This window comes from Borostomias antarcticus (genome assembly GCF_949987555.1).
Source record: "Borostomias antarcticus genome assembly, chromosome: 1".
Lineage (NCBI taxonomy): Eukaryota > Metazoa > Chordata > Actinopteri > Stomiiformes > Stomiidae > Borostomias > Borostomias antarcticus.
Genome location: NC_140234.1, coordinates 23594786 through 23615466, shown reverse-complemented (window position 1 = coordinate 23615466; position 20681 = coordinate 23594786). Strand labels below are relative to the sequence as shown.

The 20681-nt window shown below is 47.5% G+C and overlaps 2 protein-coding genes across 2 annotated transcripts in view; both read right to left on the bottom strand.

Annotated features, from left to right (window-relative positions):
• Positions 1–15054, bottom strand: part of siah2l (seven in absentia homolog 2-like) — a gene marked incomplete at its 5' end in the record, with an annotated part of 21783 nt that extends 6729 nt beyond the window's left edge. The window contains one exon of the mRNA XM_084448738.1: positions 14656–15054. Within this exon, the coding sequence (XP_084304864.1) occupies positions 14656–15054 (399 nt within the window). The remainder of the gene's footprint in view (positions 1–14655) is intronic.
• A 2478-nt stretch (positions 15055–17532) lies between these two features.
• On the bottom strand, positions 17533–20357 carry taf9 (TAF9 RNA polymerase II, TATA box binding protein (TBP)-associated factor). Its single transcript, XM_084439813.1, has 7 exons — positions 20316–20357; positions 19759–19840; positions 19513–19649; positions 19291–19425; positions 18621–18702; positions 18188–18298; positions 17533–17844 (listed from the first exon to the last, which is right to left on the bottom strand). The coding sequence occupies exons 1-7, from the start codon at positions 20349–20351 to the stop codon at positions 17687–17689; spliced, it is 741 nt and encodes a 246-aa protein (XP_084295939.1). The 5' UTR covers positions 20352–20357; the 3' UTR covers positions 17533–17686.
• Between the last annotated feature and the right edge of the window lie 324 nt (positions 20358–20681).

Genomic DNA, 20681 nt, shown 5'->3' with positions numbered 1-20681 from the left:
GTGTGTGTGTGTGTGTGTGTGTGTGTGTGTGTGTGTGTGCGCGCGTCCCTGGAGACAGAGCCCTGAGGAACAAGGCTGAAGAGAGAAGCTGATGTCATCATTAACCGCCGGGACACGCACTCACAAACAACATGCTATACTATATGTGTTGGTCTCTATCCAAGGATGGAGAGGAGAGAGAGAGAGAGAGAGAGAGAGAGGTGTGGTCATCTCCTCGTGTTCCAGGAACACGCTGACCTCACGGCTCTGGGGGGCATGAGGTCATAGGAGGATCCAGTGTCCAGTCAGTCCATCCAGCTGCCAGACTGCAGGCTTACTCAGGTTACCCCCATCAGCATGGGTCACTCTTCACCTCCGCGCGTGTAAGCACAGCATCAACACACACACACACACACACACACACACACACACACACACACACATACACATACACACAACACAGAAGCACACACACACACACACACACACACACAGACAGAAGCACAAGCACACACACACACACACACACACACACACATATACACACACACACACACGCAGACAATACAGAAGCACACACACACACACGTGTACAGTACACACACACACACGCACACACGCAGACAAGACAGAAGCGCGCACACACACAAGTGTACAGTACACACACGTACACGATTCCAGGATCAATAGCAATCTGGCTAAAAGTTGGGGATGAAAAAGCCAGGCAGCAGGAGACTACAGTAATTGTGTTAGAGGAATCTAATGTCTCTGATAGAAAACCACTCACATCCTATTTCCACTCATCCCCTGTGCCTTCTCTCTCTCTCTCTCTCTTTACCTTTCTCTCTCCCTCTCTACATCTCTCTCCCTTTCTCTCGCTCTCTTTCCCTCTCTCTTTCGCTCTCTCCACGTCTCTCTCCCTCTTTCCTTCTCTCTCTCTCTCTCTTGACTGCAACCGCAGACTTCAAAGCGAAAGATGGTATCTGAATGTTGGTGCTCAGATAAGAGGAGAGAGCTATTCTTAGTACAGTCTCATCTGAGCTCTAATCCAGGCATTAAGACGCACAGAGGGATTCCACTTTCAGAGACGCAATCTTTGGTTGACATGGTCACAGACGATCAACACCGAGCAAAAACAAAATAAGACAAAACTTCAATGACGACCTAGGCTACGACACATCAGAATAAAAGCGAAACAGGGTTCAAAGGTCACAGCTGAGATACAGAATGTGCCCGACTGATGCCCCTCCCTCCGAGCGGGCGGGTAAGGTCACTCACCTTGCTTCCGGGGTGTGGCTTGGCGCGGCAGACGGGACGGGTCCCGGCCCCCGCCCCGACCCTGACCTCTGACCCCTGCGGCGCCCCCGCGGGGGCGGAGCTGACCCCCTGGTGGCGGTGCCACCCCAGCAGACAGCGCCACTGGGCCAGGTCCCTCAGCAGGGGCAGGCAGGAGGCCGGGCACAGCATGGCGCGCGTGGGCGTCTGACACCGGACACACACCGCTGAACGCACGCTGCTGAACACACAAACACACTGCTCAACACACACACACACACACACTCTGCTGAACACACACAAACACACTGCTCAACACGCACACACTGCTCAACACACACGAACGCAATGCCGGAACACACACAAACACATGCCTGAACACACACAAACACATGCCTGAACACACACACACACTGATGAACACACACACACACTGATGAACACACACACACACACACACATCCTGCTGAAAACACACACGCTGAACACAGATTTCCTCTCCTCTCTGACACACACACACACACACACACACACACACACACACACACACTTCCTGACCCACAGCCAATTTCACACACCACTGGGTCTTTACTATGCCACCCAGGGGGACCAATCAGTGGCTCCTGCTTTACAAGTGGATCCAATCTCAACCAGAGCACATACCTATACACCTCCCTACAGACCTCCCTAGAGACCTCTACACCTCCCTATAGACCTCCCTATAGACCTCCCTATAGACCTCCCTATAGACCTCCCTATACACCTCCCTACAGACCTACACACCTCCCTACAGACCTCCCTATAGACCTCCCTAGAGACCTACACACCTCCCTATAGACCTACACACCTCCCTACATACCTCCATATAGACCTCCCTATAGACCTACACACCTCCCTACAGACCTCCCTATACACCTCCCTATAGACCTCCCTATAGACCTACACACCTCCCTACAGACCTCCCTATACACCTCCCTATAGACCTCTCTACAGACCTATACACCTCCCTACAGACCTCCCTATAGACCTCTACACCTCCCTACAGACCTCCCTATAGACCTCCCTATACACCTCCCTACAGACCTCCCTATAGACCTCCCTAGAGACCTACACACCTCCCTAGAGACCTACAGACCTCCCTATAGAACTCTACACCTCCCTACACACCTCCCTAGAGACCTACACACCTCCCTATAGACCTACACACCTCCTTACATACCTCCATATAGTCCTTCCTATAGACCTATACACCTCCCTACAGACCTCCCTATAGACCTCCCTATAGACCTATACACCTCCCTACAGACCTCCCTATAGACCTCCCTATAGACCTATACACCTCCCTACAGACCTCCCTATAGACCTCCCTACAAACCTACACACCTCCCTACAGATACACACCTCCCTACAGACCTACACACCTCCTTACAGATACACACCTCCCTACAGACCCAACTATAACCCAGCTACACTAACACAGCTGCTGGGCTGTGTGTGTGTGTGTGTGTGTGTGTGTGTGCCAGTGCCAGCGCAAATGTATGACAATGGTAAGTGTGTGTATGAATGCCGTGTTAACGGCCATCTACGAATGGTTAGATGCCCACCCGTTACCCTCGAAGGTAACAAACGAAACCGTGACCACCCAGGGTCACATCTCAAACATGTGTGACTCCGACCAGCCTGGCTAAGCTCTGCCTGACCACCATCGCTCCCCGCTGCTCCTCTCTCCCTCTCTCCCTCTCCCTCTCTCTCACACACACACCTCAGCGGCACATCAACTTGTCGGCTTTCTTCAGATTGGGTCTCGGCTGTGTCTCCGCTCACAGCCCTCCGTCTCTCACAAGCGCTCCGACAACCAACCACACACACGCACACACACAGGCAGTGACAGCGTCTCCCCGCTGGAGAAGGTAAACAAGAGCCGCACATACGCAGAGAGGAACAGCCTGTCTGTCCTGCACCCTCCATCTCTCTCCCTCTCTCTCTCTCTCCCCTTCTCTTTCTTTCTTTCTTTCTTTCTTTCTCTCTCTCTCTCTCTCCTTCTTTCTTTCTCTCTCTCTCTCTCTCTCTCTCTCTCTCCTCGGGCGCGTTCCCTCCGTTCCTGCAGGTCTGCAGCAGCCAGCTGAGCTAAACACACCTCCGCAGATTAAAACACTCCCGAGAACACACACACACACGCACACACACACACACACGCACACACACACGCACTCTCACACACACACGCACACACAGAAAGAGCCTACCGAATCGTCTCCAGACAGACTGAGGAATCCCTGTGTTCAAAAAAGAGTAGCGCGCCGCAACGTTTGTTTACGCGTTCACACACACACACACACACACACACCCTCACACACTCCCTCTCTCTGTCTCTCTCCTCTCAGCGGGGCGCTGCTGGCTTCTCTGTCAGGCTGACAGCAGCAGAGCAACTGACGCGCAAAAACATTCCCCCACCGCCAGCCAGCGACTGCAGCACTGGCACACACACACACACCAGAACAGAGGGGGCGGGGAGACACAGCCAGCCTGTGTGTGTGTGTGTGTGGATGGCTCTCTGCCTCTGTCCCCCTCCTCCCCTCTCTCTTTGTTTTTCTTCCTCTCTCTCTCTCTCTCTCTCTCTCTCTCTCTCTCTCTCTCCCTCTCTCTCTCCGCTGCTAGATCGTCTTTCACCTCCACTTTCTCTCTCAGCCAGGATTCCCTTTCTCCTCCATCTACCCCTCTCCCCCTCCTCCAAGGCCAGCGCGCGTGTGTGTGTGTGCTGAAAACAAGTCTACAGACTCAGGAGCAGTAGTAGCCTACCGCCTGAGGAGTCTATACATACGAGGGAGAACAGCACACACACACACACACACACACACACACACACAACACACACATGTGCAGAGATAAGATATTCCTCTCTGCAGCCTCTCATGGTAGAAGGTGGTTTATTTATAGATTTGTTGGTGAGTGACAGTTACTATCTGGAGAGCGGCTAGAATTAAATAGTCTCAGCCACGTGAGACAAACACACACACACACACCGCACACACACACAATGCGCTGCACACATACACACACAATGCACCACACACACATAATGTACTGCACACATACACATACACACACACACACACAACGCATATCGCACACACACGCGCATCACACACACACACACACACACACACACACACACACACAGACAACGCACCGCACGCACACACACTCTGCAGCTGTGCAAGCCTGGCACGGAAAACAAGGATGAACAACATGTCTCTGTGAACCCCAAGAGACTAGGAACCTCCAGCCCGATCAAGACTAGGACAGAGAGAGAGAGAGAGAGGGAGAGAGAGATGGAGAGAGAGATGGAGAGAGAGAGAGAGAGATGGAGAGAGAGAGAGAGAGGGAGAGAGAGAGAGAGAGAGGGAGAGAGAGAGGGAGAGAGAGAAGGAGAGAGAGAAGGAGAGAGGGTGGGGGAGAGAAGGATGGTAGCTCAGTGTTTTTAAAAGCCAGGCAATACAATTAACAGCTGACAGATGAGGATTTATGCTGCAGTCAGAAGTGTCCAGCCTTCTGTCCTGAGATAAATGACTCCTCACACACAGGGGAGAGGGGAGGAGAGGAGGAGAGAATGGGAGGGGAGGAGAGGGGAGAGAGAAGAGGCGGAGAGGAGGGGACAGGGCTCTAAGGTGCGACCATTTTACTCGCATTTGCGACTAATGGCGCGTTCCAGGCAACCCGTAACTCGTGTTTTTCCGACCTCCTACACGTGAAAATGCTCTGGAATGGCAGTCAAACCCGTAACTTCCCACCCGGCAACTGGGAGTACATCGATCTGTACGAGTTCACGGGTGGGAAGTTACGGGTTTGACTGCCATTCCAGAGCATTTTCACGTGTAGGAGGTCGGAAAAACACGAGTTACGGGTTGCCGTAACCCACGGGTTGACATTTAGGAGCACTGTGCGAGTACTGTTTTCAACTATTTCACTCGCATTTTGCGTCTAAAATAAAGCCATGCAAATTGGATCAAACTAGAGTCAAAGTTTCGCGCACCTGTATACAAAACAAAGTCCCACAACTTTTTTTATTTTTATTACATGTATCACGACTGCAACCTGCAACGGGCAGAACTCTTGTGATGACGCGCCATGACAGCTCAGCTGCCCTCACTCAAAAACGACTGTGCAGACGCCAAATGCCCTGCCAGTAACGTCCACAAAATGAAGCCCATCATTCAATCGTATTTTGCCCGGCAAATTGAAACCAAGGAGAGAGGAATTCGGTGAGGCCCGGGGGGAGTCGAATCAACTGTCACTCAAAAATCGTTGTTTACACAAAGTTCTATTGATTAGATTACATTCAACATTGCTCCGTAGCCTACCAGTAACTTACCAGCCTACCAGTAACTTTTTTTTTCCCGGAAATGCGTGTCATAATGATCCAATGATGTGTTCCTTTGTATCTACATTAAACTAAGCTTTTCCACCGATTTTACCATCTTTTAATGATTATTTGCTAAGATATTGGGCTTTCTTCCCACGTTTTTTCACGGCACCGGCAGCTGTTTCATATCCCTAAGTTCGCAAAGCATTGTGTGAGTTTTCATCTACCTCTCGGTTTCAAGTCGGCATCTGAAAACCCTCGTTTTAGAGGACTGTTTGAACGTCCACTAGCCCTCGATATGCTCCCTAGCCCTAGAAGCTAAAAGGAATAGGACACACTACCCTACGTGTGAACGCGCAAAATGTAGGGGTAGGGCCAAGGGCTAGGGCTAAGGGAGGGGATTGGGCCATAGTCTTCATTAGGACCAATGCACATGATGAAGTGTGGGAATAGTAGGCTATAGTCTTCATTAGGACCAATGCACATGATGAAGTGTGGGAATAGTAGGCTATAGTCTTCATTAGGACCAATGCACATGAAGTGTGTGGGAATAGTAGGCTATAGTCTTCATTAGGACCAATGCACATGATGAAGTGTGGGAATAGTAGGCTATAGTCTTCATTAGGACCAATGCACATGAAGTGTGTGGGAATAGTAGGCTATAGTCTTCATTAGGACCAATGCACATGATGAAGTGTGTGAGAATAGTATAGTAGAAGTGGATGAGAGCTCCTATGGTGTGCAGGTTATTATTGTTTATTGTTGTTGGCAGTAGGCCTTATGTGTGTGTTGCTAATAAAAATGTGTTATTTCACATTTTTCGTTGTGCTCCTAAATGTCTTTCTGTGCTCCTAATTTTTTTCATTTGAAAAATGTTAGCTTAGAGCCCTGGGGGAGTGAAGAGGAGGAGAGGAGAGGGGAGGAGAGGAGGGGAGGGGAAGAGAGGAGAGGAGAGAAGAGGAAAGAGGGAGAGGAGAGGAGGGGAGAAAACAAGGAGAAGTGAAGAGGTGAGCGAGGAGGAGGAGGAGGAGGAGGAGGGAGATAGTTCTGGATCAGCGGTACCCAGGTGAAAAGACGAGGGATCCAGCAAGCAGATAACATTCTTCTGTTTGCATGACATTCATCCTACATCCCCCCACGTTAAACCAGCAGGATTTCAATTGGTTCCAGTAAAATAAATCACACAGGAGTCAGGATTGATTAATAAATACTACACACACACGCACACGCACTCAACAGTGCAGGATGAGGAGGTGGTGGTGTTATCATGGGGGTGTAGCCCGCAGGGTCTCAGTCTCAAGACCTCATCTAGAGAAGCATGTAGCCTATCTGTCAATCACAATATCAACCCCCTCCCACACACACACACACACACACACACACACACAGGAGCGCAGCACTTCAAAGGCAAGAGGGGATTGGATTGGATTGGCAGTCTGCCAGAGTTCCTTACACACATGCACACACACACACACGCACACACACACACAGACAAACATCGGCAGACATGAGCAGAATGTTTTTCTGGATGAGATTAGATTTTCTGGTTGACTGCGTGTGAAATATAGTTGATGAGAGGAAAAATGAGACGAGAGAGAGGAGGAGAGAGAGAGGAGAGATAGAGCAGGAGAGAGAGAGGAGGAGAGAGAGAGCGAGGAGAGAGATGAAAGGGGGACGCGAGAGAAGAGGAGAGGAGAGCGGCATGTCATCCCCACGGTTTAGCTTCATGAAATCAGACACTTTAACAACGGCGGCAGCAGTGGAACACAGTTACACACGACGCTAACCGGGATTTAATGAAATCCCCATCAGAGACTGTGATGTAATAACCTGTATCTTCCGCTGGCGCTGCTCAGTGGAGGGAGTATTACTGGCTAACGTTTTACTGGCAACATACTCTATCTACAAATGAGGTCTGTCATTTTAAAGTGGAGGTCTATAAAAAATTAAGCAGTCAGAGCTGCATCACAACAGTTCTCTTTTCCTCCACTAGGGGGCTACAGTGGGGAGTCACACTGACAATAACGCTACCAGTAGCATCATAAACACATTCGTGAACACACACTCTATCCATGTAGACTCGCGTCCTGTTCTGTAACTCTAGAGCACCTTATCATTCTCACACGCACACGCACGCACGCACACGCACACACACGCGCACACACACACACACACACACACACAGAGCAGATGTCACGCTGGGTCTTAAAATAGCGCAGGTCAAAGAGGCGTGACGCGGTGTTGGATCAGTGAGTCTCTCTGAAGTGTTGGCACGCCAGAGCACCGGGACTGGACCAGGACCAGAGCAGGACAGACCAGCACCGGTCAGCCACACCCGGCCCCCAGACCGGACCAGAACCAGAACAGGACCAGAACCAGACCCGTTTTTTGATGTAGCTCAGCCCAGCATGGAGAATAATTACAGAATATCATGTATACTTTGCATTTGAGTCAGAATGCTTTCAAATAAAACCTCATGCACGTGTACCGCAGAGTGCAACTCGTGCTGGGAAGCTGACCTGGTGCATCGACTCACTGAGTGACATTGTTTCAGAAGTCATGAAGTCATTTCTTTAAAAAGTCATTACCCAGGAGAATTCCCTAGATCTTTTTCTTTCGATAAACAGGAAATGACGCATGCTCTCTGCCAAATCGATTGTTTAGTGTGAGAGAGGGGGGAGAAAGAGAGAGAGGGGAAGAGTGTGTGTGAGAGAGATGGAGAGATTCCAGATGAACCAACACCTGATTTACAAAAGCTGCAAGGTGTCCGTCCCTCTGCACATCTGAGTCTTTCTCCCTCCCTCCCCCTCTCCCTCTCTCTCCCTCCTCCCTCTGATATCATGAGAGGAATACACAAAGGGAAGTGTGAACAGTGTGTGTGTGTGTGTGTGTGTGTGTGTGTGTGTGTGTGTGTGCGCGCGTGTGTGTGTGTGTGTGTGAACGTGGTCTTTTGATCTGCTGTTAAACTCAACTGAAGTGTGAAATGTTGCAGATTTCTCATTAAATCTCCAGATTATTAATTATGAAAGTGAAGGACTGGGTGCACAAGGTGAGAGTGGGCGCATGTGCCTTGGAGTGTGATAGTCTATTGTGTGTGTGTGTGTGTGTGTGTGTGTGTACTGAGGCGGTTCAGTTCCCTGATTTCTGCAATCTGTCTTGGCAAGGGGATGTGACTAAAGGAGTGCAGTGAGTGCCTTTGAGTGAGTGAGTGAGTGAGTGAGTGAGTGAGTGAGTGAGTGAGTGAGTGAGTGGTAGAGTGGGTGAGTGAGTGGGTGAGTGAGTGGGTGAGTGAGTGAGTGAGCGATGAGTGGGTGAGTGAGTGGGTGAGTGAGTGAGTGAGTGAGTGAGTGAGTGAGTGATGAGTGAGTGAGTGATGAGTGAGTGAGTGAGTGAGTGAGTGAGTGAGTGAGTGAGTGAGTGAGTGAGTGAGTGAGCGATGAGTGGGTGAGTGAGTGGGTGAGTGAGTGAGTGAGTGAGTGAGTGAGTGAGTGATGAGTGAGTGAGTGAGTGATGAGTGAGTGAGTGAGTGAGTGAGTGAGTGATGAGTGAGTGAGTGATGAGTGATAAGTGAGTGAGTGAGTGAGTGAGTGAGTGAGTGAGTGAGTGAGTGAGTGAGTGAGTGAGTAGTGAGTGAGTGAGTGAGTGGGTGAGTGGGTGAGTGGGTGAGTGAGCGAGTGAGTGAGTGAGTGAGTGAGTGAGTGAGTGAGTGATGAGTGAGTGAGTGATGAGTGAATAAGTGAGTGAGTGAGTGAGTGAGTGAGTGAGTCAGTGGCCCAGTCCCAATGTCCACCCTTGCAGACTCGCAGACTTAAGGGCGCGCTCCCGCGAAGTCCGCGAGGGCTTAGGGGTGTCCCAATGTCAACTCGGCAAGTGCGCGAGGGCTCTCCGGCAGCCATTTTGAGCCCTTTATGGCCCCTTCCCGTAAGTCTGCATTTCTGCAGACTTAGCCCAAGGGAATTACCCACAGTTCATAGCGTCGTGACGTGAAACACGGGGTTACCTGAAGAACAGCCAATAAACAAGCACGGACAGATCAACCAACCGTAACGTTCACGTTACAGAACAAAATATGTTTTCATGTTTTCAGCTGGACTTGCTTATCTGCACAAGTAGCCTTATAATTAATTTGGTTTCATTATTTTTAAGTATGGGTTATTAACCCCATGGGTTTGTATAATGTGATTTGTTTAAAAATATGTAGGCTATGGTTATAATTTACATCGATTTCTGTTGCTCTAAATCATATGATTGCCCAGTTAAAAGCAGTATGACATTAATTACCCATTTCGGTGCAGTGTTCTTTGAATTGAGATTTCCAACATGAATATGGAAAGAGTTGTGAGGTGCAGGAATGTGTATACATAATATATTATCATTCTTAAGTTAATACTTTTGGATTCATCACAAACAAGAATCACAGGCAGTAATGTAGGATCGATGCGATCCTACTAAGAAATACTGGGTTGGGTTGATATTTGATCGCAGATGCGATCGCATATGACCACAAAATGAAATGATTTCAAGTTGAACAAATGTTTTGAGGGTAACACAGAGTTCTGATAATGTAAAGGGGATTTGACTCAGCCAAAATTAATTTACACGAAGGCCTACAAGAAAAACATGTACAATTTACAAATTGATTTAAAAAAAAGCCCCACGCCCACAATAGTAAGAAATATGTTTTCACGTCAACGTAATGTGATGTCACAAGTGCTGTCCCATTCCTTGTTATACCAATTCGAGCCCTTGCAGCCTCGCGCACTCGATCACTTCACCAGGTGACGTCAATAAGTCTGTGAGGGCTCAGGGCTTGAGGGTTTAGGGGGGACATTGGGATTGGGCCAGTGAGTCAGTGAGTGAGTGAGTGAGTAAGTGAGTGAGTGAGTGGGTGGCTGGGCGGTGGCTCGGTGTGTTACGCTCTCCTCACAGCAAGAATGTCCTGAGTTCAATTCCCGCATGGGGACTCTCTATCTCCCAGGCCTATCTGTGTGGAGTTTGCATGTTCTCCACATAGAACCCCAATGTAAAAACATGCAGAAGAACAGAGGCTCTTCAGTCCTGTCCCTGACCAGGGGCTGGACTTGGTCCCCGGGCGCCACTGATGAGGGCTGCCCATAGAGGAGGACAGCACGCATGGGTGAGAGACAGAGGACGAATGTCATGGGCGACCGCTTCAGCATAGAATAGAATAGAAAGTTTATTCGCCGTGTGTAACAGGTACATTGGGAATCTTGTAATCGCTTGTCCTTACAGTATCTTATCAGCCCTGGTCAGTTCCTCATTCCAGTCCTAGGTACTCAGCTAAACATTTAAATGTTCCCAAACTAGCAGTTTACCATCTGCCATCTATCAGTATCATCCTCATCTACTTATCCTATCCAATCACGGATGACTGCGTCTGTGTCCATGATGTCGCAGTGCAATTAAATAATGTTCAAGTACACAGTTGTGCGTAGTGTTCAATTGTAGTTGTAGTGAGTGTTGTCAGGTGTTGGTTCGAGTGTTCAGTAGTGCAGAGTCTGTTGTTGTCTGGAGTGTTGGGGGAGAAGGGGGGTCAGCGAGGGCAGGGGAGGGGGGTTGAGGGACTGGTCTCTCCGTGAGTGAGTGAGTGAGTGAGTGAGAACTAATGAAGCAGTTAGCATCTAACCAGAAGTGCAACAAAATAGTATTAATTACAGAGAAGTGCAGGAAAAGTACATACTACAGCATAAGTGATGCTATATCTTACAGTGATGGACAGTGGAAAGTTACGTACAAATATTTGACGTGTAAATATTTGAGAGTTAGAGAATAGAGTGCGCAAATGTAAGGTTGTGTATGCACAGTATGTACAATTGGTAAGTATGCAGAGTATTGTGTGGTACCGAACATTATCTGAACAGTGTAGGTGGTTCAGTCTGTACAAAATATGAACGGTGGAATAACATGTCCGTTCAAGTCGCGCAGACAGAGCAGGAGGTTGAGTGCGAACCCTGGAGCACATCCAGAGCAGTTACGAGTCCTGTCCTACCTCAGACAAACTGCCCAGGCCTCAGCATCCGTGTCTAATCAGATTACACACGCAGGCTGGCCGTCGGCCCACGCAGGGAACTGCAGCGCCCGCGGCTAAATCAACAAACAGGCCAGAGGGGGGAGGGACACCAGATTACTGCAAGAGCCAGGGTCCCGAATTAACACCCGCCAGGTAGCAAATGCGGGTTCGATTTTCCATTTGGTGAGTAGCCCACACCTGGTACGCACCTGCCACACTGGTGGTGGGTACATTAATGTAACCGAATTATTGCGGCAAAAATAAAATAAAATATCTTCCTTCACTCATAACAAATGTTTATTAGCAACACATTATTTTGACACACGTCACAACATGTGTTAACACGTCTGTTCTAAGAGTGTTGATGGCTGGGAGGAAATCGCTTACATAAAAAATGGAGTTCCTGTATCGCTGTTAAGCTATTTACATGCTTCTACCCATAATTCTCCCCGCGCTACGCTCTGACACGCGTGCACTGGCACGAACCCAGGAACGCAAGCTCTGATCTGTGAGGCGAACAAAGGTACTAAGGTCACCGCCAATTAGTTTTTAACTAGGCTACTTGTCATCTCCTAAAAGCTAGTAGAAAACTCAAAATATTAGGCTAGTTCGCTCCAAATCTGCTCTGGCCTTGATCTTGAAATTTGTATTCAATACCTTATTATCTCAATGAAATGTACTGAAACCTATAGGCTATATGTGACACAAAAAGGCTAGGCCTATTCATAATTTTTTTCAAAAATATGCTTGACCTAATTTTTTTTCCATCTATCAGTCCCTATGGAAGGTGAGCCAAAAAGTTAATTTCAGACACTGGTAAGATGAACAAGCCAAAGGCAGATGGCTGGTTTCTGATAGAGAGGAGGGAGATATGGATCCTGGGTTAGAGACAAAGGTTGAACCGCCTGGGAAATTTGGCTGCTCTGCTCAAAGGCCGAGAGCTCATTTTACAGAAAGAGGAAATGTCAACTCAGCACATTAGAGACAGGAAAAAGTACTGTCCTGCTGTTCCAGAGCTAACCTGTCTGTCTGCGAGGACCACTAGGAACTTTCCTCTCTACCTTCTGGGTGTAAAGGGGTGTCCTATCCCTGAGACATGATGCTGCAAAACAGAATTTCCACAGTGAAGTAGGCCGAGAGGGTAGAAGACCTGGGTGCATCTTCTGAAGCCTTTAAGAGACATTACACAACAACAACAACAACAACAACAACAACAAAAATCACATTCATCATCAAGATAGGCCCACGTCAATGAGTCCCAGTCCGGTAACATCGGGTGTCAAACCTTGATTTTTGAGCGGAATGACCCTTTACAGTGCCACCTTTAAAAAAAACTTGAGAGCACTGCTCTGCTCTCACCTGATCTCCCTCCTATCACCCTCCCTCTATCCCTACGCTTCTTTTATCCACTTTCTTCAGCCTCTGCCAGGAGGAGGGGCTATGCCAGGGGAAGGAGGAGGAGGAGGAGGAGGAGGAGGAGGAGGAGGAGGAGGAGGAAGAGGAAGAGGAAGAGGAGGAGGAGGGGGAGGGGGAGGATCAGCTTTCAGTGGATTGTAACACCACAGAAGGTGAATACAACTTTAATGCCCCAGTAATGCAATCAGACGGCCATTACAGGGAAAGAGCTGCTCCTGACGGCCTCGGAGCAGAGCTACCACAGGAGCAGTCTCCACAAGAGGACAGACAAGAGGGACTTTATTGTCACACCCCTGATGTACAAGGGAGTACAGTTCCTGGGTTCTGGCGTCTCAACCTCATAGCAGCGACATAATAACACTACAAGATAGTGACATATGGAAGTATAATACAGCATGGTAATAAAAAACAAAGCTACAATAGTAATAAAAACAGTGCAATACAGTGAATCCTACACAGCATACAATAGTGTTGAAGTAGGCTGTATGTGTGTGTGTGTGTGTGTGTGTGTGTGTGTGTGTGTGTGTGTGTGTGTGTGTGTGTGTGTGTGGCTTGCTGATGGCAGGAATGCCTGAGCCAAAAGCTAAAACACTGGCGACATTCTGTTCGATGTCTGCAATAATTGGCAGTCGCCATGGTGGAAACACTGCTTCCTGTATCCCTGAACAGAGACTGAAAACTTATGTCGTTGAGATTCCCAAAGCTTGTGTATGTGTGTGTGTGTGTGTGTGCGTGTGTGTGTGTGAGAGGGAAAGAGAAAGACAGTCAGGAAGACAGAGGCGCAGATAGGCCAGTTAGGCTCAGCATCATGGGGAGTCACAGACAGAACCATTATCTGTGTCTCTCAGAATGACCCCTGACCTGTCACAAGAACACTCAGAACAGCAGTGGCGGACATTATGGCAGTCTTTGCAGCACACGTGAAAACATGTGAAGAAGCTCATCATGAAGAAGCTCATCATGATTAATGCATTTTTGATCTGAAATCTTAATGATTCCTTGATCAGTTCATAAGTTGATGCTTCACTCACTTTGAGACACTTTCTTTCACTCATAGGACAAAGATAATACGTATAAGTCAGTGAGGCCTCTTGGACAATCTGAAATGATTCAAGACTGACTCTTCTTGACACATTCAGTGTTTAAAGGATCATCGCCTCAACCCTTATTTTAGGGAAGTAGCAAGCATGACAATCTTTACATACATAGGCCTACTACTGGTACTTCCCAGTCCTCACAATACTGGCGTCCATACTGTCAGTCATTCGAGTTCCAATACAGTTAAAGTAACTAAACTCTTCTTCAAAACAAGTTTGACAGATGTGAAAAAGTTTGACTGATGTAGCGACATACTCGGTGTATAACACAACTACGGTGAGTGAGTGACGTGCACGGGTGAGCCGGACTGCATGATGCTCTCGGGCTCCCGGGGAGCGCACGAGGGACACACACCCACCTGTCAACGTGAGCGTGAGCTAGGAACTATTAGCTAGCTAGATAGCTACACGCAGCATTTTGCCCAGGGCAGCTAGCTAACTAGCTAATGCATACTGGTGCATATTATGTTCTGATGTGCCTTGGATGAACTCACCTTACAGGGGAAGGGCAGAGTAGATGCAACTTTTTCCATAGCCAAGTTCCTGATGCTTGGAGTGAGTGGGCCGCGACAGGTCGGACAACAGCTCAGCTTTTGGCGACATTGGTTGCAAACTAGGTGCCCGGCCTGGCATTGGAGAATGGGTGGTAGAACGTAGTCGAAACAAACTGGACACTCGAACAACGCTGTAAGTTCGGCGGACTGCCCCGGCAGCGCCGCCGAAGGCAAGGCTACGGCGGCAGGTAGCGCAGAGCCAGCCCCGGCCACGGCTCCTACTCCGGCGGCTGCTGCTACGGCAGCCGCGGCTCCCCCTGAACCTCCGTGCTTTCCTCCTCCTGCCTTCCCGGCCCCGAGTCCTCCGCCCCCACCGCCCGCAGAGGACGGACGGCTCATAGCGATTAGTTCAGTTCCGTAGGATGAACCCAATGTACGATATTCGAAACCCGGAACCTTGTTTACACACTCCCGGTGGCACTCAGACTCCCGTTCCAAGAGATCTCCAGCCCCCGGGGATACAACATGGCGTCGTCTATGTGTTCGACAGACACTGCGATGCCTATTGGACGAGAAGCCTTGAACTGACAGCTCCTAAACCCACTTAGAGCAGTGAGCCTGGGCTATTATTCAACGCGCGCTGTGGAGCGGATACGCACTAGGCACGAGGTAGCTGGTTCTAGGAGAGCCTGGTGACGCGAGGTTTAAGAAAACCGAAATTTGTATACATCACTTTATTTAGCTCAGTGAAAAATATCAGAGAATAGATTCAGATTCAGAAAACTGAATTAAGTTAGCACAACACAAATCAGACTAAGGACATACAATAGGCCTACATTACTAAAACCAGCACAGGGAATCATAAAAAAGCATAATATTAGCCTACTATGTGCAAAGTGGCATACTGCGTGTGTAAGAGTTATTCCTCCTTGTTTGTTTAAAATATTTATGGCAGTGGGAATAAAGGAGTTCCGATAAATGCTTTTCTTGGCCAGGGGAACTTTATAGCGACGGCCTGATGGTAGTAGCTGGAATGACTTGTGCAGGGGGTGAGTGGGATCCCCAATAATGAGGTTATCTTTCCTTTCAACTGCTGCCAACTGCTTGGGTATGGAGTACTGATAGGTTGAGTTTGGGTGTTGCCGTGTTATTTTACTTGCTTGATTGATGATCCGGGAAAGCTTTGATTTGCTCTTAACCGAGGTGGAGTTGAACCAGGATGTGATGTTGAAGGTAAGTACAGATTCAATGAGTGATTTGTACACAGCTCTTAAAATGTCCTTCCTGACATCAAAGCTCCTGAGTTTTCTCAGCAGGAACAGGCGTTGTTGCCTTCATGTACACTGAGTCAGTGTGTTGGGAGAAGGACAGAAGGTTGTCTATCTCCGTGCCCGGGTACCTGAAGGTCCCTACCTGCTCCTAACCCTAACCCTAACCCTAACCCTGCTCCACTGCCTGCCCATTTAGCCTCAGGGGTTCAAAGAGAGGCCAAATGGGCAGTGGAGCAGTTAGGGACTTTCAGGTACCTGGGCACGGAGATAGACAACCTTCTGTCTTTCTCCCAACACAATTATATAATAAAATATAGTACCGCAGTCTGCACAAGGCATGCTTCGGATTCAGGCATAATCTTCCTGTTTTAGAGTAGATTAGAAGAGTGTAAGAATTTGAGAACATTTTGATTAGTGTTTTAGATTGAGAAAATCAATCTTAGTCTGAGTTCTGCTGACCTTCAGCAGTTCAGTTTACTCCCCTTAATATGATTCTGAATCATATGATTCAGATATTCAGAAATGGGAGTCAATAGCCAAGCGATACACTGATTGCACTGAGCTTGAAATGTAGTGCACGTTTAAATTGTTACAAGTGGCTTTACGTGTGATATCACGATAAGTAGGGACCGCTGTCAGCGCTGACACCTGTTTAATTGTTTTACACTGTAAGATGAAAGTCCCTTTTAATTGTTTAGATACAATGGTCCTACTGCAAGCCAGGGCGAGTTTATTTGTATAGCACATTTCTGCAACAAGGCGATTGAAAGTGCTTTACCTGAGACATTAAAAGCATTAAGAGGAAATGCAAAAAACAAACATTTAAAACAAAATGCAGAAATAATAAATTACAAGAATAAATGTTACAGTGCAGTGTACGAATGAATAATTATTTGATGTAATAAAAAGCAGCGGCAAAAAGAAACGTTTTCAGTCTTGATTTAAAATAACTAAGCGTTGCAGCAGAACTGGAGGTTTAAAAAAAAAAAAAAGTTTGTTCCAGATATGTGGAGCATAAAAAATGATCGCTGCTCCTCCATGTTTTGTTTTAACTCTGGGGACAGAAATCAGACCTGTGCCAGGCGACCTGAGGAGTCTGGGTGGTTCATAACGATACAGCAGGTCAGAAATATATTTTGGCCCTAAACCATTCACTGCTTTATAAACCAACAGCAGTATTTTAAAGTGGATTCTTTGACAGGCAGGAAGCCAGTGTAAAGACCTCAGAACTGGAGTGATGTGATCCACTTTAGTGAGGACTCGAGCAGCAGCGTTCTGAATCAGCTGCAGTTGTCCGGTCGATTGACCTGTAAACACACCGTTACAGTAGTCGAGTCTACTGAAGCTGTAGATGACTTTCCCTTCGACAAAGCACAAGCACAACCTCACGTGCGACCTATCAGAATGGGATTATTTGCTATGGAAAACTAGACAAAACCTACCAGTACTGTTACAATAAAGTCTGTCATTACCATGCCATAGTGGTGTCCTTTTGGCATTTACACTAGCCTAAATGAAAAAGTGTATATAAGTAATATTTATTTCCTCAAGCATAGTGACGCATATCCTTCTTTTTTATTTTTATATACAAAAATGTGTGGCAGACAGTCATGGGTGACACTACAATAACACCATTTCCACAATGTGCTGGTGGGGGTTATTCAAACTGTTTGGTTAAATTCAAAACTATCCTCTACTTTATTTACAGCATCACACTCTTGATTTCAACTAACAGACCCCTAATCTCCTGGTACACAAGGTCATAGTGTGTCATAGTCTTCATCGTCTTCATGCTTCCTCTTCAGTGATTCGCTCACAGAGTTCTGAGACACCATGTTGGTTGTGATGAGGATGTTCTTGGAGCCAATCAGCGAGGGGTTGATGAGGACGTTCTGAACCGTTGGAGTGGATGGTGTGACTGACAGAAACAGGAAAACACATGCCCATACGTTTAGGGATTTAAAAAAAAATAAATCTTCACGTCTTATTCTTAAGTCATGACAATCCTGTGACACACTTTCCAATAGAAAAATGTGTATGTTGAGCCATAACCAACATAGGATAGTAATCCTATGTTGGTTATGGCTCAACATCCACATCTTTAAGCTCAAATTCACAGGTTGTGTGTCATCCATGGACATCCATGAAAAATCAAGACATTTAGAAGCTGAAGACTGAACCCCGTAGACTAAACCGCTTTCCAAACCCCGATGGGTGGGGGCGTCACCCTGAGGGTTGTGATGGATCTCCGGCTCCCTTACCAGACTTGGAGGCTGCGGTCTGTGAGGAGGGGATCTGGACGGTGAAGCGCTGGCCGGTCAGACACCCCGGGGTGCCCACCTTAGTGGTGACTGACTGCACTGACGGAATGCCTGGGGATGAGACAAACGGGGAGAGAACAGTACGGACGTCAGAGGGTCTCTCTTAATGAAAAAAACAAAGCCAACATTCAAAGCCGACCACGCTTGCTGCTGGCACCGAACAGAGATGAAATGAGAGAAGCGACTCTTTACGACCACAGGTGTAAGAACACTCAGAGATTGGTTCCCTCGATGATGCAGATTAAACTTTATCCTAAACATTTAAGTAAACTGACATTAAACAGGGTAGAGCAGAGCAAGGCGCGCGCGTGCATGTGTGTGCGCGCGCATGTGTGTGTGCGCGCAAGTGTGTGTGGTGGGAGGAGTCGCTCACCGAGGGTGGGTGTGCCGGGTCTGCTGGACACCGCTCCGACACTGAGGCGAGGCACCGTTATTCTACCTGCTGAGGACGTCACCTGCACGGCAACACAACGGTCAGTCACATTCACCAACTAAGACGCTCTCCCGCTCAGTTCATCACAACAACTTTGATAAAATCAAACGCAGTACTATAGATTGACTTTCATTCTCCATCCGGGGGAAGGGAATTTGTCTTTGACACACATCACTTATTTACATGATAATTGCAATTCACGCAGGGCAGAAAGTAGAATCAACAGCAGAACAGCTGCTCTACATGAACAACACAGCCAAATACAGTCAATCAGAGGCTGATTTGGTCTGACTGGTCATTGACCACAGCCTTCCACTTTTCAAGTATTGCTAACGAGTTGAGCTGTCGGTAGTATATCTGGCACATAAAGTGCAATTTAGGTTATTTGGCCGTTCTTTTATGTTAGCTCACCTCACAGAGTTGGCTAGCTACTGTTTTCTCTTTACTAGGCTAGATACGTTTTTCATTTAGTCCCAACTACACGCTCCCGATGAAATATGTTCAAATGCAGCTGGAGGTGCTGGCTCCGCCCATATGCCCATGTTTGGTTGTGTTTTACTCCAGACTAATCATTAACCAACACTTCCTGTTAGATCTGTCATGGTCGTACCTTTTTCTGTATGGACTTGAGCCTGTAGTTGGGAGCAGTGAGACAGTAACGGTCTGGAGGTAGGCGTGGTCCGGTGTAGGGTTTGATGAGGGGAAGAGGGGTCTGGTTCTTCTGCCGTGCTACCTCCAGCAGAAACTGCAAGATCAGGAGGGTCAGCCGTTTGAAACAAGGTAAGTAATTACAAGTGTATTGTAGTGGTACAATCTTGTTTTCACATCTTACATCTCGTGGGGGAGGAGATGTGAAGGACTGGTCCATTCGACATTGAATGGCCAATCTTATGTCGTCGGCATCCACACTGGATTTCTTGGCATGAGTGGCGTAGATTTTGGCATCCTCAATGATGTTTGTCACATATCCTGCAAGTCAACATGGCATGAACATGAACGTTACATGACAGATGCCCTAAACTACATGTGTATCAACATAATTTTCCCACACAGGAACTGGTCAGAATTAGTGCCTTACTATAGGTGAACTCCAGCATTTGATTGATCACCCGGGGCTCATACTCAGTGATCCCCATGTCTTTCAGGATTTGGATCATAACCTGCAAAATTAGAATATTATTTAATATAATATAATAGGACGTTTATTTGTCATGTGTATCAAGTATGGGTTCAGGTACTGGAATTGCTTGTAGCTTGTTGCTTGAAAAGCGTGTAATCGCTTGTCCCTTACAGTATCCTTACAGATAAGCAGAGATACGTGAGTGTGAGTATGAGTATGCATGAACAATTACAAGCCACCTAGCAAAATTGGCAACCACCGCAGTGGGCCGTGCACGTGAAAAAGCATAAAATCTGAGACATAACGTAAACATTTCAAGTCTATGCTAGCCAGTTAGCTTGCTAGCCTAGCAAAGCATGCTAACTGTTAACCAGTTAGCTTGGTTGGGGGAACGTTACTGAAAAATTGTAGAATATAACTATTGCAGTGAGTGTCTAGAATGCACATTGTTTGCATTGGTAAGTGAGAACACAGCTATATTCCGCATACTTCCAACAAAAAACATCGATTCATACCTGAGCATCTTTCGGCACTGTTTTCGGAGACGCCATTTTCACGTTTGTTCGTCTGTCCGCGCACCCATTTCCGTTTAGAGTCACCAGCAAACTGGATGTGCACTGCCACCTGCTGGTGGTTCGCAGTACTAATTACAGTTTGCTCTTTCTAGAGTTTGTTATATGACAGTGATCCGTGGCTATAGCAAGCAAATATATATAGCAGAGAGGAATCCGTGCCATTGATTTTGAACATAAAAATCACAGTATACCTGATTTGTGTTGCGAAAATATAACTAAAACACAGCTCTTTCTGCAACTGTTAACGTTACGCAACACAAGGTGGCGCTGTGGTACAGTGTATCCATTTTAGATACACGTCGGCCG

Coding starts and splice junctions, on each gene's coding strand:
- taf9 (XM_084439813.1), bottom strand. CDS start 20,351: ATGGCGTCTCCGAAAACAGTGCCGAAAGATGCTCAG. Junction 19,426..19,512: donor CATCTCCTCCCCCACGAGAT/GTAAGATGTGAA, acceptor CTGATCTTGCAG/TTTCTGCTGGAGGTAGCACG. Junction 18,703..19,290: donor TCAAGTCCATACAGAAAAAG/GTACGACCATGA, acceptor GTTGCCGTGCAG/GTGACGTCCTCAGCAGGTAG.